This window comes from Gadus morhua, chromosome 16, assembly GCF_902167405.1.
Source record: "Gadus morhua chromosome 16, gadMor3.0, whole genome shotgun sequence".
Classification (NCBI taxonomy): domain Eukaryota; kingdom Metazoa; phylum Chordata; class Actinopteri; order Gadiformes; family Gadidae; genus Gadus; species Gadus morhua.
Window position 1 is genome coordinate 9089365 of NC_044063.1, and position 17692 is coordinate 9107056.

The following is a 17692-nucleotide window of genomic DNA, read 5'->3' on the forward strand; positions in this document are numbered from 1 at the left end:
TCAACTCTTAATAAATTATAATGAAACAATTCCTTATAATACACACTGTATGTTGGTCGGTTGAACTGGTTTCAATGAAAACTTCATACAGAAATGATATCTTCAATCATTTATTTCATTGTGTTACAAAGAAAAAGTCTGTACACAAATCTTTTTTAAGTCATTAAATAGGCAGCCGGTGTAAACTAAAAAGATGTTTAAAAACCCATCGATCTGATAAGGAATCTAAAAATATCAGTGAACCCCATCTTTTTTTTTTTTCTATTGGCGCTATTTAAGTTGGCGTACCAATAGTTATTAACATTTTCTCACAATAAATCCAGCATTTCAAAGCACTTCTGAAAACACACCATATGATTCATTCAATCATTACTCCCTGAGATTACCTGGGGCGATGTTTGCAGAAGAGGTAATGTCAAAGATAATACTTTGAGGTAAATAACTTTATTTTAAACACCACAGTCGCACCATTTAAAACTAAACAGTTTTCTAAACTAGTTGAAGGAAAGATCTTAAAAAAGATTTTAAAAAAAGATTCATGAGATGAGATGAAATAAGGGGATTCATCCCAGCTTATATTAATGATCCATTATTTAAAGTACAAAGTAATTTAAATTTGAGTGAATGAAATACTGGGGAGGTTGATTCTGTTTGCACGTCTTGATAAAGCTCATTGCTTTTTTGTCCACCTTGTTGTCAAGGTAAGAAGAAGGCAAAGATTTCATCTTGGAAACAGCTCACGGGGGAGTTTGCGGTCAACACTTTGAGTTAAGCTGCAGCTTACATCTATAAAGAGCAATAACGACCATTATATAACTTTGTGGGGTGTTAATGGATATTTAAGGCTACACTAGTGCATTGGACAGGAGCTCTGAGACATTTCGCTCACCTTAACTCAAGTGTCTAGCTCACTCCCAATACAAAAGCTAAATTTCCTCCTTACACCCTTCTTGATTTTGATTGGACTATCATCTGGTAGTCGATTAGGTTTCTTTCCACAGTGTAGTACTTGGATAACTTGGCTATGTCCTTCCGATAAAGATGTGTGCACATCCTACTGATGTGGGCAGCTATTGCTACAAGACAGGTAGGTCTCTGAGTCTAACTAACTTTACATGGTTGTAAGCGTTTGAATTCGTATTAGGAAGAAAAACAGTGTTCGCTCCTTGGCACTTTGATTGTTGCAGTGTTAAACATCGTGAGACATCGCTACATACATACATCGCTAAATCGTGCCCTTAAAAGGAGTGGTGGTCGATCGGGGTGCTGTAGGCGGAGTACCAGTCCCGGTCAAACACAGCCTTGAGCTGTGATTGGACAGTGGGCTCCTCCGTCTGCGAGGCAGTCTGGTTGACCACCAAGGCGACGCCGGCTGTGTTCACAAAGTAGTCACCTGACCAGTTGGATGTACCTGAGGGTGAAGCACACACATCCAGACTTTATTTTGGTGACTGTTTGCCTTGCTTGATATCATACTGTATCCCATAAAATAGAGTTGAGGTAAAATAAAAAAAATGTATAGAATTTAAATATAAATACACAATTTTAAATCCGTAATTCTTGTATCATGTGTTGTTAATGGTGGGCCACATGCAGTGCATGTTGCATTATCGATGTAGGCTATCTTGTGTTGTTAATAGTGGTCCACATGCAGTGCATGTTGCCTTATCGATGTAGGCTATCTTGTGTTGTTAATAGTGGTCCACATGCAGTGCATGTTGCCTTATCGATGTAGGCTATCTTGTGTTGTTAATGGTGTTCCACATGCAGTGTGTGTTGCCTCACCGATGTAGGCTATCATGTGTTGTTAATGGTGGTCCACATGTAGGGTGTGGCCTCACCGATGTAGGCTATCATGTGTTGTTAATGGTGGTCCACATGCAGGGTGTGGCCTTACCGATGTAGGCTATCTTGTCGGTCACCATATACTTGTTGTGGTTGACTCTAGCGTAGGGGATTAGTTTCTGTGACGGGTTGGCCGGTACCACAAACAGCCTCTGAAAGACAAAAAAAACAACACACATTGCATGCAATCAAGGGCAGGATATTCTATTGGCTAGGGGTTCAGGCGATACATCTTAAATTCACTGCGGGCGCTTTGGATTTAAGAGTCTCCTTAAACAACGCTGAATAAATAATGCTTACATGTCATTATTATCCAAGGAGAGCAGAGTCCGGGTCTATCAACGGAACCCTAGATATAGTTTCCAATATCTAGATGATCTTCTGCATCCACTCAGGATTCATGTTGATTTGCAGGTGTACAGGGGCAGCCACTCACCACTTGGATGTCCAGTTTGTGCTTGGGGTCGTAGATGGACGCCAGGGACTTGAGGAAGGGCGGCATGAATGGCTGCGAGTGGGCCCAGTCGCTGATCAGCAGGCGCACCTGGAGCGCTGGTCCAGCATTGGCCGCTTTTAGGAACGCAGCTCGTCTCAACTGGGTGTCAATTTCAGCCCAGTACCTGTAGGGGGCGCCAGACGCACTGTCTCAGAACATGGACACTGAGGCCCTTTAACGCAATGTTGGGTTGACACAAGTAATGCTTAAATAAGACAGAAAATAAAAAGTACAACAATTTAGTCAAAGGGTGAAAATAACAACTCATTCATTTAAACAAAATATTCCCCCATTCCGCTTTGGATGAAGCTCCTTCTCAATAGTAGATAGATTCAATAGTTAAATAGTAAACAACATAACTGCATCAGGCAAAAGCAACCCTTTTCCCCAACCTTGAGGACAATCCACAAGGCCCTAACAACCACAAACAAAAGGCCAACGCGGCGGCCCCGACGTCCGTGGCTTACTGCTTGGGACGGGAGAACTCCATCATGGGGACGTAGCTCATGACCGCGATGTTCACAAACTCCTCAGCGTCCTGGATCACAGACAGCACAGCCTGCAGGTCCGAGGTCCGGCCCGCAGCGCACACGGAGGGAGGAGAGCTCTGAGGGAGGCCACAGAAAGGGACGCCATGTTAACTTAATGTTACCTGATGTTAACGTCATGTTACCTTATGGTAACTTATGGTAAGTCTTAATGTTAGCTTAATGTTACCTGATGTTAACGTCATGTTACCTTATGGTAACTTATGGTAACTTAATGTTACCTGATGTTAACTAGATGTTACCTTATGGTAACTTATGGTAAGTCTTAATGTTAACTTAATGTTACCTGATGTTAACGTCATGTTACCTTATGGTAACTTATGGTAACTTAATGTTAACTTAATGTTTCCTGATGTTAACTTGATGGTACCTTATGGTAACTTAATGTTAACTTAATGTTACCTGATGTTAACTTCATGTTACTTCATGTCAACTACATGTTGCTTCAAGTTACCTAATGTTAACTTAATGATACCTTTTATTACCTCATGTTAACTTAATGTTACCTCAAGTCACCTAATGTCAACTTAATGTTAGTTCATGTTAACTTAATGTTACCTTGTGTTAACTTAATATTCCCTCACGTTAACTTAATGTGTGTTATGTGTGTGTTATGTTAACTTCATGTTACCTTGATGTTACTTGATGTTAACTTACGTTACTTCATGATAACTTGAATTACGTCATGTTAACTTGATGTTACCTAATGTTACTTCATGTTAACTTAATGTTACCTCATGTTAACTTAACGATACCTCATGTTAACTTAATGTTACCTAATATTACCTCATGTTACCTAATGTTACCTAATGTTAACTTGTGACGTAACTTCATATTAACTTTATGTTACTTCATGATAACTTGATGTTACTTCATGTTAACTTGATGTTACTTCAAGTTACCTAATGTTAACTTATTGTTACTTCATGTTAACTTACTGTTACCTCATGTTAACTTAATGCTACAACATTTTACCGAATGTTAACAAAATATATCTACATTTTACCTAATGTTAACTTCATGTTACTTCATGATAACTAAATGTTACTTCTTGTACCTTAATGTTATATTTCTAAGTAGTTACTTACTTGCATGATGTATTACTTTCTCAATGTTTATTGCTTAAAGGAGACATATAATGGTGTTTTCCCAACAGGTAAACATAGTATTTGAGTTCCAGAAAACATGTTTATGAAGATGTTTGCTGGAAATAGCTTTTACGAAAAAAGATCTTGCCTACCGCTATTGCCCTCTGTTTCAGTTCCTTCAGAATGTGCTGTTTCTGGTGTCTGTAGCTCTGATGCAAATGAGCTGCTGCCCATTGACCAATGAGCTGTCAGACTGAACCACAGCATGGAGGAGAAGGAACTGTTGCCGTTTACGGACTACTGGAGCTCTTTATCTAGATCATATAATATAACAATAATAATATTATATATGGGTTTTTATATAATATTATTCTAATATCACGGCCAAAAGCTATGTGCGCCTCGGATGATATGAATCATATAGACTGCGTCTGACGTCTATGGCACTTCCACAACAAGTAAAGACTCGTAGTGGGGGATATCTCGGCCATGGTTGAGAGGAATTGGGGGAAAGGAACTTTGGCCTTGACTCTCTGAAGTCCATGAACCGCAACATGGAGGAGAAAAGGGATTGTACTCAGGGAGCTGTGCTGCCGGACTTTCCGCCGAGCTCCCCGCACCGGAGCTGCCGGACTTCCGTCGAGACCTACCCCCACCGGACCTGCCAGCTTCAGCGGCAGTTCAGCTCCCGGAGTACACCCGCCGGAGCAGCCGGAAAGCTTTGGCCGCAGTTCGGCTCCCGGAGTACACCGCCGGAGCTAACAGTCTGGTCGCTTTCTGCCCCATGTCTCCAGCTTCGGCGGCAGTCCGGCAGAGAAAGGGATTGTAATCCCGGCGCTTAGCTGCAGGGCTAGCACCGAGCTCCCCCCGCCGGAGCTGCTCGTCCGCTGGTCCACAAAATCTTAGCTATGCTCTGATTTGAGGTGTGAGGTAATATTCAACTGTGCCCCCTTCCTACGTAGGAGGGGGGCGCCGAAACTGACTTTTCAAAGTTTGTATGCATGTGGGAGCACCAGAGACCCAAAACAGCACCCCACCACAGGAAACATAACATGTTGTTTTCATAACATGTCCCTTTTAAGGTTTATTAATGACTTCAGGTTTAGGAGTTACTTTGTTATGGCTATGTTTTGTTTTGTTTGATTTACACAAATTAAATAACAAACAGAAAATACACGTGACCGTGCGGTAGAAAACACACCCAAATTACCTCATAATAATAATTAGATAAAGACAAATAATGAAAAAAACTCACCGATAGGTAGACACCCGACTGTGTGTCGTTGAGTGGCAGCTGGAGGGGCGTGTCCTTGTTGTAGGCTGTGGAGAAATTGCTGGGCCAAGTAGCGGGGATTTCCTGACCGCTCTGGCCCAGGAACCAATAGGCTTCGAAGATCTTGCCCAGGTCTTCTGCGAGGCAGCTGCAGTTATAAACCACCACTCCCAGCTCTTTGACCTGGGGGAGGGAGAGCACAATCAAGGTGTTGGACTAAGGACCGAGTTTAGTAAAGTTAAGTGTACACTGACCTCATGAATATAATAAAATGAATGTCATTTGTTGGATGTTTTGATCCAAAAGGTAAATGGATTTAATTTACATGGAGCTTTTCTAACCAATGGCCATTCAAAGCGCTTTAAATTGATAGCTTAACATTCACCAATTCATACACACATTCACTCATTCCTACAATGACGGCGGTGGCAGCCACGCAAGGCAACAGCCAGCTCGTCTGGAGCAGTTAGGGTTAGCTCCTCGATCCCCAGCTCCTCGACACTGGGGATCGAACTAGCAAGCTTCCGGTCCGCCTCCTGAGCCACTTCCGCCCGGATATATAACAATAACTGTGCGTCAGCATACCCTCTAAGCATAACTAAGCTAGTATAACCTGTGACTTAGTTTAGTTTATTATTTATTCATTTATTTGCAAAATGTATGCACAATTTTAATTGCAGAGTGACCCCCCCCACCCCCGAGGAACAAGACAGGACCAAACAACTTAAACCTTCCCACCTTTTAGGTCATTGATTCAAGACTGTGTGGACAGAATACTTGCTCAATATGGTTGACTTACAACCATTTAGGTTTATCTTTTTTATAAACTACAAAAATTTGCAATGACTCAACGTCCAAGCAGGAAGTGGGTTCCTTGGACTTTTTCAAAAACATTTTGTACTTCTTCAAAACATCTTGGAATTTTGGAACCCTTTTCCAGTTGGTTGACTTCAGTAAAAGAGTGGAACACATGGGACGGACACACACACACACACACACACACACACACACACACACACACACACACACACACACACACACACACACACACACACACACACACAGGTTAAACAAACAAAGAAAGTAAAACTACTAGACAATAGGGTTGGGCCATCTTCTGATTGAACGATATATATCCCGTTAGTTCAAAATTATTACAGTAAACTCAGCGATACCATCTCAAAATATGTCTCTCTTTATAAGCGCCCCTTTCGTTTTTTTGCACATCAAATATTGATGTAAGCGAGGTATAAAGTGCTGCCGGATTTCTTTCTAACTACACAACCTAATTAGCAGGAAAAACTATCCGGGCATACATGCAGACAATGGAGGAAAACATGAAATACGATGCCCTTGCTGTTCTCAAAATGGATGGCTTTGTCACTCCATCTTCCGATGAAACTTTAGCCTAGCATAGACTACTACCAACACAAAGTTATGAATAGCAAGCTGATGAAGGACATGCCTAGCAGCCATAAACTTAACTTATTTGTTTATGGGTTTATTATGAATGAAACAAGAATGGGGGAAACAGTGATTTGCAGGAAATTGCAGAAGAGCGTGTTGCAGCACATTGGACTTTCGAAACAGACGTCATAAGATGTGCTCTCGCTTGATTAAATTATTGATTATTTGACTGTTTAACCGTAAACCGTTATGTGTCGATTGTGTATATTGTGTATTTTGTTGTGATTATGGCCCAACCCTACCAAAATAAACTCGATCACAGCATGTGCAGCTTTTGACAGAAACTAAATCAACCAAGTCAACACATTGGCTTCCTCCTTTACCCAAACAAGCGGCCAAACCTTTTGACTTGTTTCCCGGTTTTTTGGCTGACACTGCGGAGGCGTGAAGGGTTACTTTGGCTTAATCCTAACTCAGCACTGCAGGAGTCATGCCCTCGTGATCCTTGATACAACCAACCTCACATGTCTGACCAACAGATATCTTCAGTTCAGTAACATAATGCTGAGGTTAATTAGCACGGCATGGCTCCACATATCGCGTGCAAGCCGGACATGACATAGAACATTAGATGGGATGAAGTCTGACCAATCCTGCAAATGCTGAATAACTGGTTGAGTCAACTAACTGAAGCTGAACATGATTTGCAGAGGAGTATCGTGGTGTCCATAAGATTTTATAAACACACTGTAGAATGTTGGTGTATTTTAGTGTCTCTCTTATTGTTCACATTTCTAGTCTAGGAACAGGCCAGGGCCTCTCATACTGATACAAGGTGTTGTCCCCAACATTCTGCCATTGTTATGTCTCAAGGTAGGTTGAACCTGGCCTCCGGGACATGGCCAGGGCCAGATACCTTATCAAGGCTGAGAGTGCGTCTGTTCACGTGTTATTCCTGTATCCCCTTTTTGTATAATACTCGCCCCAACCCTTTGGTTCGAGGAGTAGAGGGTTTCGACAGCCGAGGAACAAGTCATCGACCACCGGGTCCACTATAGATTATTCAACCTAAGTCTGTATCTCGCTGTACATCCTGGAATAAACCATCTATTCAACCCTCTAATCCAACCTGTCAAGCTGCTTTGTTTTCGACTTCAAGAATTACTACTACGACTGAAAATACACAACGCAGAGTCTGTCCGAACAGTTTAGAAATAAGCTGAAATCTAACATTTGGTGCCGTGACACCGTCTTGAAGAGAGAGGAGTGAGAAGACGATTGCCTCTGAAGATTGCCCTGTGACCGAGAAGAGCGTGCGCCCTGCCTGGGAACGTCTGATCAACGCCTGCCCTGCTGAGGGACCCGCATCCACAACGCGGCTGAACCAGCGCATCTCTATGCACCACGTGGGAATCAACGGTGACTGAATCTCATTCCACACTCTCGACCAAGAGAAAAGAACAAGAAAGTAATCTTAAAATAATCTACACACACATAACTGTGATTATTATTATTTGTTTTACTATTAGGCTGCACTACATTTGCTGAGTAATGAAGTTGTGTCATTAAGAGCTTGACGAAGTGAGGACCTGTATTAGTGATTAAGAGTTTGTGTAATAATCACTGAATATACGCCATATGAAACTATTGATTGTTTGTTGAATAAGGCCTTTGGTCTGGGATTGAGTCCTAGAATATTGTTTGTTGAATAAGGCCTTTGGTCTGGGTTTGAGTCCTAGAATATTGTTTGTTGAATAAGGCCTTTGGTCTGGGATTGAGTCCTAGAATATTGTTTGTTGAATAAGGCCTTTGGTCTGGGTTTGAGTCCTAGAATATTGTTTGTTGAATAAGGCCTTTGGTCTGGGTTTGAGTCCTAGAATATTGTTTGTTGAATAAGGCCTTTGAGCTGGGATTGAGTCCTAGAATATTGTAATAGCATGTCATTCAAGTGATTTGTTCATCTGTGCTAGTTTGTCAATGTTGATACGTGTCCTGAATATAACTTAAGACGTCTGGTTTGCTCAGGGCTTTTGTTTTACGACTTGTCGGACAAGGAGTGAAACCGTATTTGTATTGAATTCACTGGTGAGGTTACATGAATCGCTAGAGTTTTTTTTGTTTGTGCTATGTTGTTTTGATCCCCGCCGAGGAATCATCTGTATTGTTTTTTTAATCGAAGAGGGAAAAAGTGTGCCATCATCTGTTGTTGGCATACCGAGCTCCGTGGGAGGCGTCTATTTGTTTCTTTCTAAACAGCGATTGGTCGCTAGTTTTAGTTACTTTACAGATAGAAAAAGATAGAAAAAATGCCGAAAGGTAAAGGCAGGAAGAAGGCAGAGGAGGAGGAAGAGGATAGCAATCTGAACCAAAGGAACAAGATGTTTTTGAAGTGGAGGTTAGAGAGATTGATCTTTATTCAGTTAGCGAGACTCTGTAACAAAAAGAGAGATGAATTGGAAAAGACAACTGCTCTGAAAAAAATTAGAGTGCAAATCAAACTGCTTGCCGACGAAATTCGTTTGTTCAAGGATGAAGCGACTCGGAACAAAGAGCAGAGGAAGTTCACAGACCTACACACGACGCTAGTCGGAGAAGGACTGATAGCGGCCAACCCCCTCGACTCAGGGCCCTCTGAGGGGAGTGACCAAGGCAAAGGAGGAGGAACCTTGGGAGCCTATGGTTGCATGTACCCCAAACTGCCATTGTGTGGCCCAGATGGGGAATACATCTTCCCTGGTGGTTTACAGGAGTCGAGACACAGTGATCCGGTCATCTGCAGTACCCCCCACGTGCCACGGAAGGGAAATCCATCTGCCCCACCTGACTATGCTAATCATGATGCGATCCAGATCCCACAACAACCCCCCGAGGTGAGGCCTGGAACAGTGACTAAGAATGAATCACGCATTGGAGGATTTGATGACAACAAACAACCACACTGCAGTGTGATGGGAGGCGCAGCAACACCACACATGACGACCAAAGATGAGAAAGACGAAATAGTTAACCTCAGGCCCTTGAAGAAGATAGAAAGCGCCGAGGGACGCACAATCCTCTATGAACCCTCCAACCCGAAGGACATCGAAAAATGGAGTACGGAAATCGACCACCCAAGGAGAGCAGGCCTAAAGCCATGGATGAAATTGAAACAACTGATGCTTCTGTACGAACTCCACCCCTACGATGGCCTTGCTATATTGTTCAAACACCTGAGCAGCACTGAGCGCACCCAGATTCGATACGAGGTGGAAGATGCCATAGGAGAAGACGGAATGAGACCAGGAAAGGGATGGGAGGCCATAAAGGCGTGGATCCAAAAACACTCCAGGGCACAAGTAAACTGGACAACAATCACTCGCTGTATGCAGAAGGAAGACGAGGGTCTGGACCAGTTCAATAAGCGCTTCTTCGAATGTTATTTGCTGTACTCAGGCCAAACTGAATATGATATGGACACCATCGACCAGTCACAGGACTTGCCTTTGAAGACCATGTATCTCCACCAGGTACTGCCGGAGATCCGAAGGGGAGTAAAGACAAGGCTTCCCAGCTGGGACAACAGTAACTGCACAATGGCAGCGATCAAGGAGTTCGGAGAAAAGGTGGATCGAGATGAAGAAGTCAGGATTCGATTCCTGGCTGACGAGAAGAAGGAAATAGCCAGGGGACGAGAAAGATTCCCCCAGTCCAACAGGGACAGAGGACGATTCCCCCAGCCAGTCAGACAGAAAGAACCTCGACCATGCCACAACTGTGGACAAATTGGACACTGGATGAGAGAATGTAAAGCCCCTCGAAAGATGTACCGTGACCGCTCCAACGAGAGAGTAGGGGAAGAAAATCGCTCAGACAAAATGAGGGAACTATTGAAGAAGTTACAGGCGTAGAGTGCTGAAGAACTCAGCCACATATGCGATTCAGTGTCGGAAACCAACAATAACACCAACTTGGAATGACACTCGTTAGATTTGGCACGCAAACTAACTGATACAGGGTGAAGAGTAGGGAGTGTTTGAGTGTTTGTTATTTTCATTCCTTTATTTTCACGAGAGGTTAGTCTTCGAAAGATGCTAGGACTTTTGTCACTGCCTATCTAAGTTCATGTTGGTTCCTTCTTGACACAACTGCTCAGCTTTAGAACATTTTGTTTGTTTTGTTTTATTTTTGAACAAAGGTTCAATCATTCATTCATTCACACAAGGTTTATTGAGAACTATGATGACTGATTACTGATTACTGATATAACCATTTTCGAATCAAGCGATTTATTTTTGTATGATCATTTTTCATTGTTTATCGAATCATTTTGATTATTATTAATGTTGGAGGCTGTGACAATGCCTCCCCCATGACTGATACTGCACTTTTTCTTTGTTTCATGTTTCATCGTACCTGGGAGATCCAGGAGACATGGACACTTGTTGAGTCCTTGGGAGGAGTCCTTGAACTGAACTGTGTCTGTGTTTGTCCTGACGCCCTACTACGAACTTTCATCCTCATCCCCCATCACACCTGCGGTGGCCATCAACTGGAAAATAACTCTGTTGCAACTGCTACTCAAAACCAACTGAGTCATGCAGTATTGTCTGTGATGTTGTTCTGCCAAGCAGAGGGAGGTGTCTCGACAGTTGACTTTCTTGATTCTTTAAAAATGTTTTAATCATGAGTAACCTAATGAGTTTGTTATTTTCTTTATTATAGTGGCCTACACCTTGTTTACTTGTGTATGATTTGAATTTACTTGTCTATTGCCTTTTATGCTTTCTTTCATTGATTTAGTTAATTATTAATGGGTCACCAGAAAATACACTGAATTCTCTTTTTGTGGGTGATCTTTAAACTATGTTTAGTATGATCAAGAGGGAGGAATGTAGAATGTTGGTGTATTTTAGTGTCTCTCTTATTGTTCACATTTCTAGTCTAGGAACAGGCCAGGGCCTCTCATACTGATACAAGGTGTTGTCCCCAACATTCTGCCATTGTTATGTCTCAAGGTAGGTTGAACCTGGCCTCCGGGACATGGCCAGGGCCAGATACCTTATCAAGGCTGAGAGTGCGTCTGTTCACGTGTTATTCCTGTATCCCCTTTTTGTATAATACTCGCCCCAACCCTTTGGTTCGAGGAGTAGAGGGTTTCGACAGCCGAGGAACAAGTCATCGACCACCGGGTCCACTATAGATTATTCAACCTAAGTCTGTATCTCGCTGTACATCCTGGAATAAACCATCTATTCAACCCTCTAATCCAACCTGTCAAGCTGCTTTGTTTTCGACTTCAAGAATTACTACTACGACTGAAAATACACAACGCAGAGTCTGTCCGAACAGTTTAGAAATAAGCTGAAATCTAACAACACACACACACACACACACACACACACACACACACACACACACACACACACACACACACACACACACACACACACACACACACACACACACACACACACACACACACACACACACCTGTTTATTTTGTTCTTGCAGAGTTAAATGCAATGAATGTGGTAAGGTGTGTTTGGGCTGTGTGTGGGATGGTGTTTTCCTATTTTCAAGTGTGGGTGTGTGGTCACATTTGTGTGCATTGGTGTGTGTATGTGAGTGTGTTTCTGTACCTGTGTAAGCGAGCGCCAGTCCATGTTGGGACTGCCGATGAAGATGTGCTTCTTGTCTACGATCCAGAACTTGGTGTGGAGGACCCCGTTGGTGAGCCCCCGCATGTTCACCGAGCGGATGATGGCCCCTGAAACATGTACAACCAACCCGGTCAGCACTCTGGGGGGCCCACCCTGGGCGTCCTACCCTGGCCATCCCGGCCCTCAGGGAGCAGGCCCCAGGGGGTACAACGAAAAGGATCACATCAAATATTTGTTGAATTTGTAAAATATGAACTTCATTTTTGGGGATGATGATGGTGTGACCCGATATACTAGACCTACACCTCAGGTTCTGATATAGATATGAGTATTAATGATAACAGGGCTATGTTAGCCGTACAGGTGGGGCCACAAAGGAAAAAACCCGCTGATCTGACGTAAACCCTTGGTTATACAAACGCATCCTTAAGAAAAGCTATACTATGGCCTAAAAGGCCGTACAAGGCTCGCTAAATGAAGCATCCGGCTAGCCGTTTAGTGAGCCAAACGGAATGACCTGCTGCTGAGTGACATATATCAGAACTGTTGGTCGTTTTGGATGAATAGCGTCTTCTGAACGAGTGAACAGCGAATAGTAAACACAGTGAAGGGCTGATTATGGTTCCACGTCCACGCAACGCAAGGGCCACGCAAACGCTTCGACGCAGTCGTGAACCCGTTTTGATTCTGCGTCGGTTTTTAGTGAGCGGACCAATCACAGCCCTTTAGGTCGTGATTGTGGAAGGTTAAAATATTTGGGAGACGCATGTCAGGCCCTTGCGGAAGCAAGGGGGGTCCGCAAGGACGTAAAGGGTCCGTAAACCCCCTTGCGTTGCGTCGACGTGGAACCATAACCTTAAGAGAGGACTTGGAGAGGGTTCACGGTAAGAGGAACAGAGACTGACCGGCGCTGGTGAGGAACTTTAGGTTGGCAGGGTGCTTGTCTTTTTGTAAGTCCACGGCGATGCGCACGGGCAGCTTCCCGGACAACTCGCCCAGTCTCTTGAGCACGTCCTCCCCCTGTGGCCCACAATGCACCGGGGTTGGATGTTTTAGGATATTCATGTGTCAAACATGACAACAATTTTTTATTGGACATCATTTTGATGCTACCGATCAACTTAAATCACCAGAATAGTGGCAAGCATATTTAACTTTATATATATGACACATATGTAGGACTGACATTTGAAAACATTGAATATTTTTCAGATTGACACAAATGTCTAGCACCACGTCTTACAGCCATTGAACCAAATAGCATCCCCTCACCTGATTGGCGGTTGGCTCCTTGGTGCCTGTGTCTTTGTTGGTGAGCGTCCAATAGAAAGAGGCGATGTCGAGGCTGCTGCGAGCTTCACCAATCAGGTTGAGCCATGCCTGGTAGATGGAAGGGTTGGCAGTGCTCCCGTTGTACACCAAACCTTCCGGAATGCTCTCCACCAAAACTATCCTGATGTAGGAAACGTTTAAAAAGAAATTCCCAAGATAAGGTTGAGCACAAAAAAAAAGGAAAGATAAAAGTTTAACCAAGAATGAATGGATTACAAATGATAATGTTTTTCAGCAAAGTGTGGCAAAGTATTATATTGTTGCTGAGGGTTATATAGGGGCAGGGTAGGGCAGTGTGGGGATTGGTAGTCCACTAGTTAGGGGGTTTGCCTCGAAGTCGAAAGGTCCCGGGTTTGAACCCCAAAGCCCTAACCCCAACCTGCTCCTTAATGACTTGTTTAGGTACTGCCTAACCCTAACCTGCTCCTTAATGACTTGTTTATGTACTGCCAAACCCCTACCTGCTCCTTAATGACCTGTCTCTGTACTGTCAAACCCCTACCTGCTCCTTAATGACCTGTTTATGTACTGTCAAACCCCTACCTGCTCCTTAATGACCTGTCTCTGTACTGTCTAACCCCTACCTGCTCCTTAATGACCTGTCTCTGTACTGTCTAACCCCTACCTGCTCCTTAATGACCTGTTTATGTACTGTCAAACCCCTACCTGCTCCTTAATGACCTGTCTCTGTACTGTCTAACCCCTACCTGCTCCTTAATGGCCTGCATATGAAATGCTCTTTACTCTGCAATTATTGATTACTATAACAGATAATTGACTTGCTTTTATGCAAGTGTCTGCTATACAACCCAATAGTAAAACCCCAAATAGTACACAGTCCACTCTCTGGCCTTCTTATGAGCTGGATAAACACACCGTCCTGCTGGCTGAACCTCTGGGCCTCACCTGCAGGTGTCGGAGCAGGTCTGGCCGCGGGCCGCGGGGAACCTGGGGCTGGGGACTGGGTCCGGGGACGAGGAGGGCCCCCTGGTGGTCATCAGGCTCTGGAGGATCACGGCTAGCACCAGCAGGGCGGACACGCTGGCCAGGGCCAGCCCACACCTGTAGTACTGGGGGGGGGGGGGGGGGGGGAGGGACCGTGAGCTGGACGGGAGCTGTTTGGACCCGATCAAAAAGCCCTAAACGTGGTTCTTTAAATAACTTCACTCGAGTAACATAAAGTCTCAACAGACACACATTAAACCGCTAATTTGAGACCGATAATGAACACATAATAGTGATTTGTTTTTGTTTTTTTTACGCATTTGTGTGAATGTGTCTGTGCATGCATGCATGTGTGCCCGTGTGCATGAGTGTAAACACACATTAGTGTATGCGCGTGTGTGTGTGTGTGTAATGGTCACCATCTGTGCTCTGCTGTATTCTTCTCTTCTCCGCTGAACGTCCTCCACCTACACGGCAGATAACAACTCAAACGTGAGCAGACATTACCACCACCCACAGAGCAGCTCAGCCACACACAACCACAACAACAACCACAACAACAACAACAATACTGATTATTCTTAAAGCTATCCTCGCAACGCTCTTTATCAAGTAGGATGAAGTATTTAAATTTAAATTATATATATTTAAGACGGTATAGGGGTGGTAGGAAGTCAGGGCGGGGCTGAAGCTGGAATATCAAGAATTTCTGCCAGAGAGTATTCTTAGGTGGTAACATGAGACAGTTACCACACGCACAGAGGCGCGCGCACACACACACACACACACACACACACACACACACACACACACACACACACACACACACACACACACACACACACACACACACACACACACACACACACACACACACACACACACACACACACACACACACAAAAAATAACAGTATTAGCGTAATCACTGCCTTCTGCAGGGGAAAAGAGGTGGTGGGGTCTTACCCTCTCGTAGGGAAGTCCCGTCTTCATGTTGACGGAGCACAGAGGATTCACGACTGGCTGAGGTTCTTCCTAGCGCTGCTCAGATCTGCGCAAGCAAATGTTTTGTCTCACTTTGGTATCGACACAGCTGTTTTCTTGTCCGTGTTTCCAGGCCTGTAGCCCCTTTCTCTGACCTGATGTTCTCTATTAGTCATCCTCAAAATCTGAACCTCTACTTCACCATACAGCTCATACTCTTTGAACAAGTACTGAAGCACTCACGTTCAAGTTAAACTGAAAGGTTGAGTTTGTTACATACAAAATCCTAAATGTTCCACAGGCAATGAAATGCTTACTTTGGCTGCACATTCGACTGCTCTTGGACAATAAATGCTTATCACACAGTATTTATAGGCGTAAGAGTGACCAGGTGAAATAAAAGTACAGGTATACATCCAATAATGTTTACCCTCTCTTCCGGCTGTGTTGATCAGACGTCTATTCATAAACACAACTCCGAGTCGGGCATCGCTGTACGTCTGACTGGTGCTAATTTCTATACACCTGCGCCCATTGACTGTTGCGTTCCGTCTGTTGAGAACGTTCCAGGTGCACACAGAAGGACCAGCCCCATACGTCAACAAAGGATGTTTGTTCCGACGCAGTCGTTGTCCCGCGTATGCTATACTGCATCTGCGTCAATATCTATTTTACGTGGTACATAGGGTTCTTTGTTTTTTAAGGATAAATTATGTCCTCCTTTCGAACATAACGACACTGCGTTCTCTTTTTGGATTGCTAAGTGAAGACACATTTGAGTGTCTGCTGGCAACTTGTTTTGGAGGAAGTATCTCATGTGGCAATGGTCGGATTGTCCGGGGCATTGATTCCCAAAAGGAAAAGGTATGTCATGTGACTCAGTGAATGCTGGGATCCTGGTGATTCATATACAAAACATCCAAGAACCTGTTTGACAATACACAAAGTACAATAAAAAAATTAAAGTGGGACGTTCTACAGAAGAACATTTTGGTGCAAATGAAATCAATTGCCGTGAATGTTTCGGGTAGGCTACGGGTTTGTTTCCCCAGGTCCCCAGCCTACCTGCTGACCCCTATACGTGCTTCGACACGTTGGTCTAAATGAGCTGATAATCAGTTATACTCTTGGTCGATTTTTTGGAAATGAATGAATGGGAATGAAAAACAGTGATTGGGACTTACAGCACAGTCTGAATGTGAATGTGTTTTCCAAATCAACTTGATGATATGATTCACCTAAATACTTGTAGTTAATATCCCCGCTAAATTTGACTGGTATTCTAAACGTTTAGGCTTATAAGAACTAGACCTTGATGATTCAGTGACAGGCAGTGCACGTCAAGCGCTGTGCAAAATAACTAGGTCACAATTAATTTGTAACGTATTATGTAACTAGTATTACACCTATTTATTTCATTATAATGGGGCTATTCTTTGTTCAAGAAGAAGTGGGATTGGAAGAATTTATCTGTTGTATTTGAGAAAGAATGATGGCTAATTTGGACAACAGGACAACTTTTAGAAACCAGTATATCAAACAGTACATCAGTGCTGAAGTACTGGACGGCCGTATCTTGATCCTATAAATTTTGTTTCAAAATTGAAAGCATAACAGGACGACTCCCATGCTAAGTGTTACACAGTCTCTGCCCCAGATGTTACACAGATGTGGTCCCGCATCATAACACGAGACATGCACAAGCTTCATCGAACGCTATAACAACATTTAGGCTTTAGTTAGATACAAATAAATACTGTTTGTCTGACAGGAGAATCAGCAGCCAACTTAGAAATATTGATATGCAAAACAGAAAAACCAGAAAAGGCCTATAGGTCGAAAATACTTAAACATAGCAATATCTGTAGACAAATGGATGGATCGATTTGAATTCCAAATTACGTTACTTAAGTGTTTCGTTCGGAGTTACTGAGCATCGACAACAATGAAGTTATGGCACCAATACTGAGGACTGACAGTAAGACAAGGCTGAAAACATAACACGCATTCACCTACCTGATATGGCTGTTATGCGGCCCCAACACAAATGGTCCATAAACCTGTGAGCCAAATTAAGTTATTTAAAGGCTATACGGTCGCTGCCAAATGTCGTACGGAGCGACAAAGACACCGCAG

The 17692-nt window shown here is 43.5% G+C and overlaps 1 protein-coding gene across 3 annotated transcripts in view; it reads right to left on the reverse strand.

Moving 5' to 3' along the window:
* Positions 1-97: 97 nt before the first annotated feature.
* Positions 98-17692, reverse strand: part of pld3 (phospholipase D family member 3) — a 17632-nt gene continuing 37 nt past the window's right edge. Inside the window, exons 1-12 of one of the 3 annotated variants that reach the window (XR_003979888.1) lie at positions 17573-17692; positions 15539-15623; positions 14993-15040; positions 14535-14698; positions 13569-13749; positions 13202-13316; positions 12276-12403; positions 5233-5433; positions 2809-2948; positions 2282-2465; positions 1786-1997; positions 98-1411 (exon numbers count right to left, since the gene is read on the reverse strand). The exon at positions 17573-17692 is cut by the window's right edge and continues 37 nt beyond it. Coding sequence is in view for 2 of the 3 variants with exons in the window: in XM_030381169.1 (XP_030237029.1) it covers positions 1239-1411; positions 1898-1997; positions 2282-2465; positions 2809-2948; positions 5233-5433; positions 12276-12403; positions 13202-13316; positions 13569-13749; positions 14535-14698; positions 14993-15040; positions 15539-15565 (1461 nt within the window). In the remaining variant the exon portion in view is untranslated. Of the gene's footprint in view, positions 1412-1785; positions 1998-2281; positions 2466-2808; positions 2949-5232; positions 5434-12275; positions 12404-13201; positions 13317-13568; positions 13750-14534; positions 14699-14992; positions 15041-15538; positions 15624-15986; positions 16121-17572 lie in introns of those variants that run through there. The other 2 variants (XM_030381169.1, XM_030381170.1) reach the window with 2 other exon arrangements.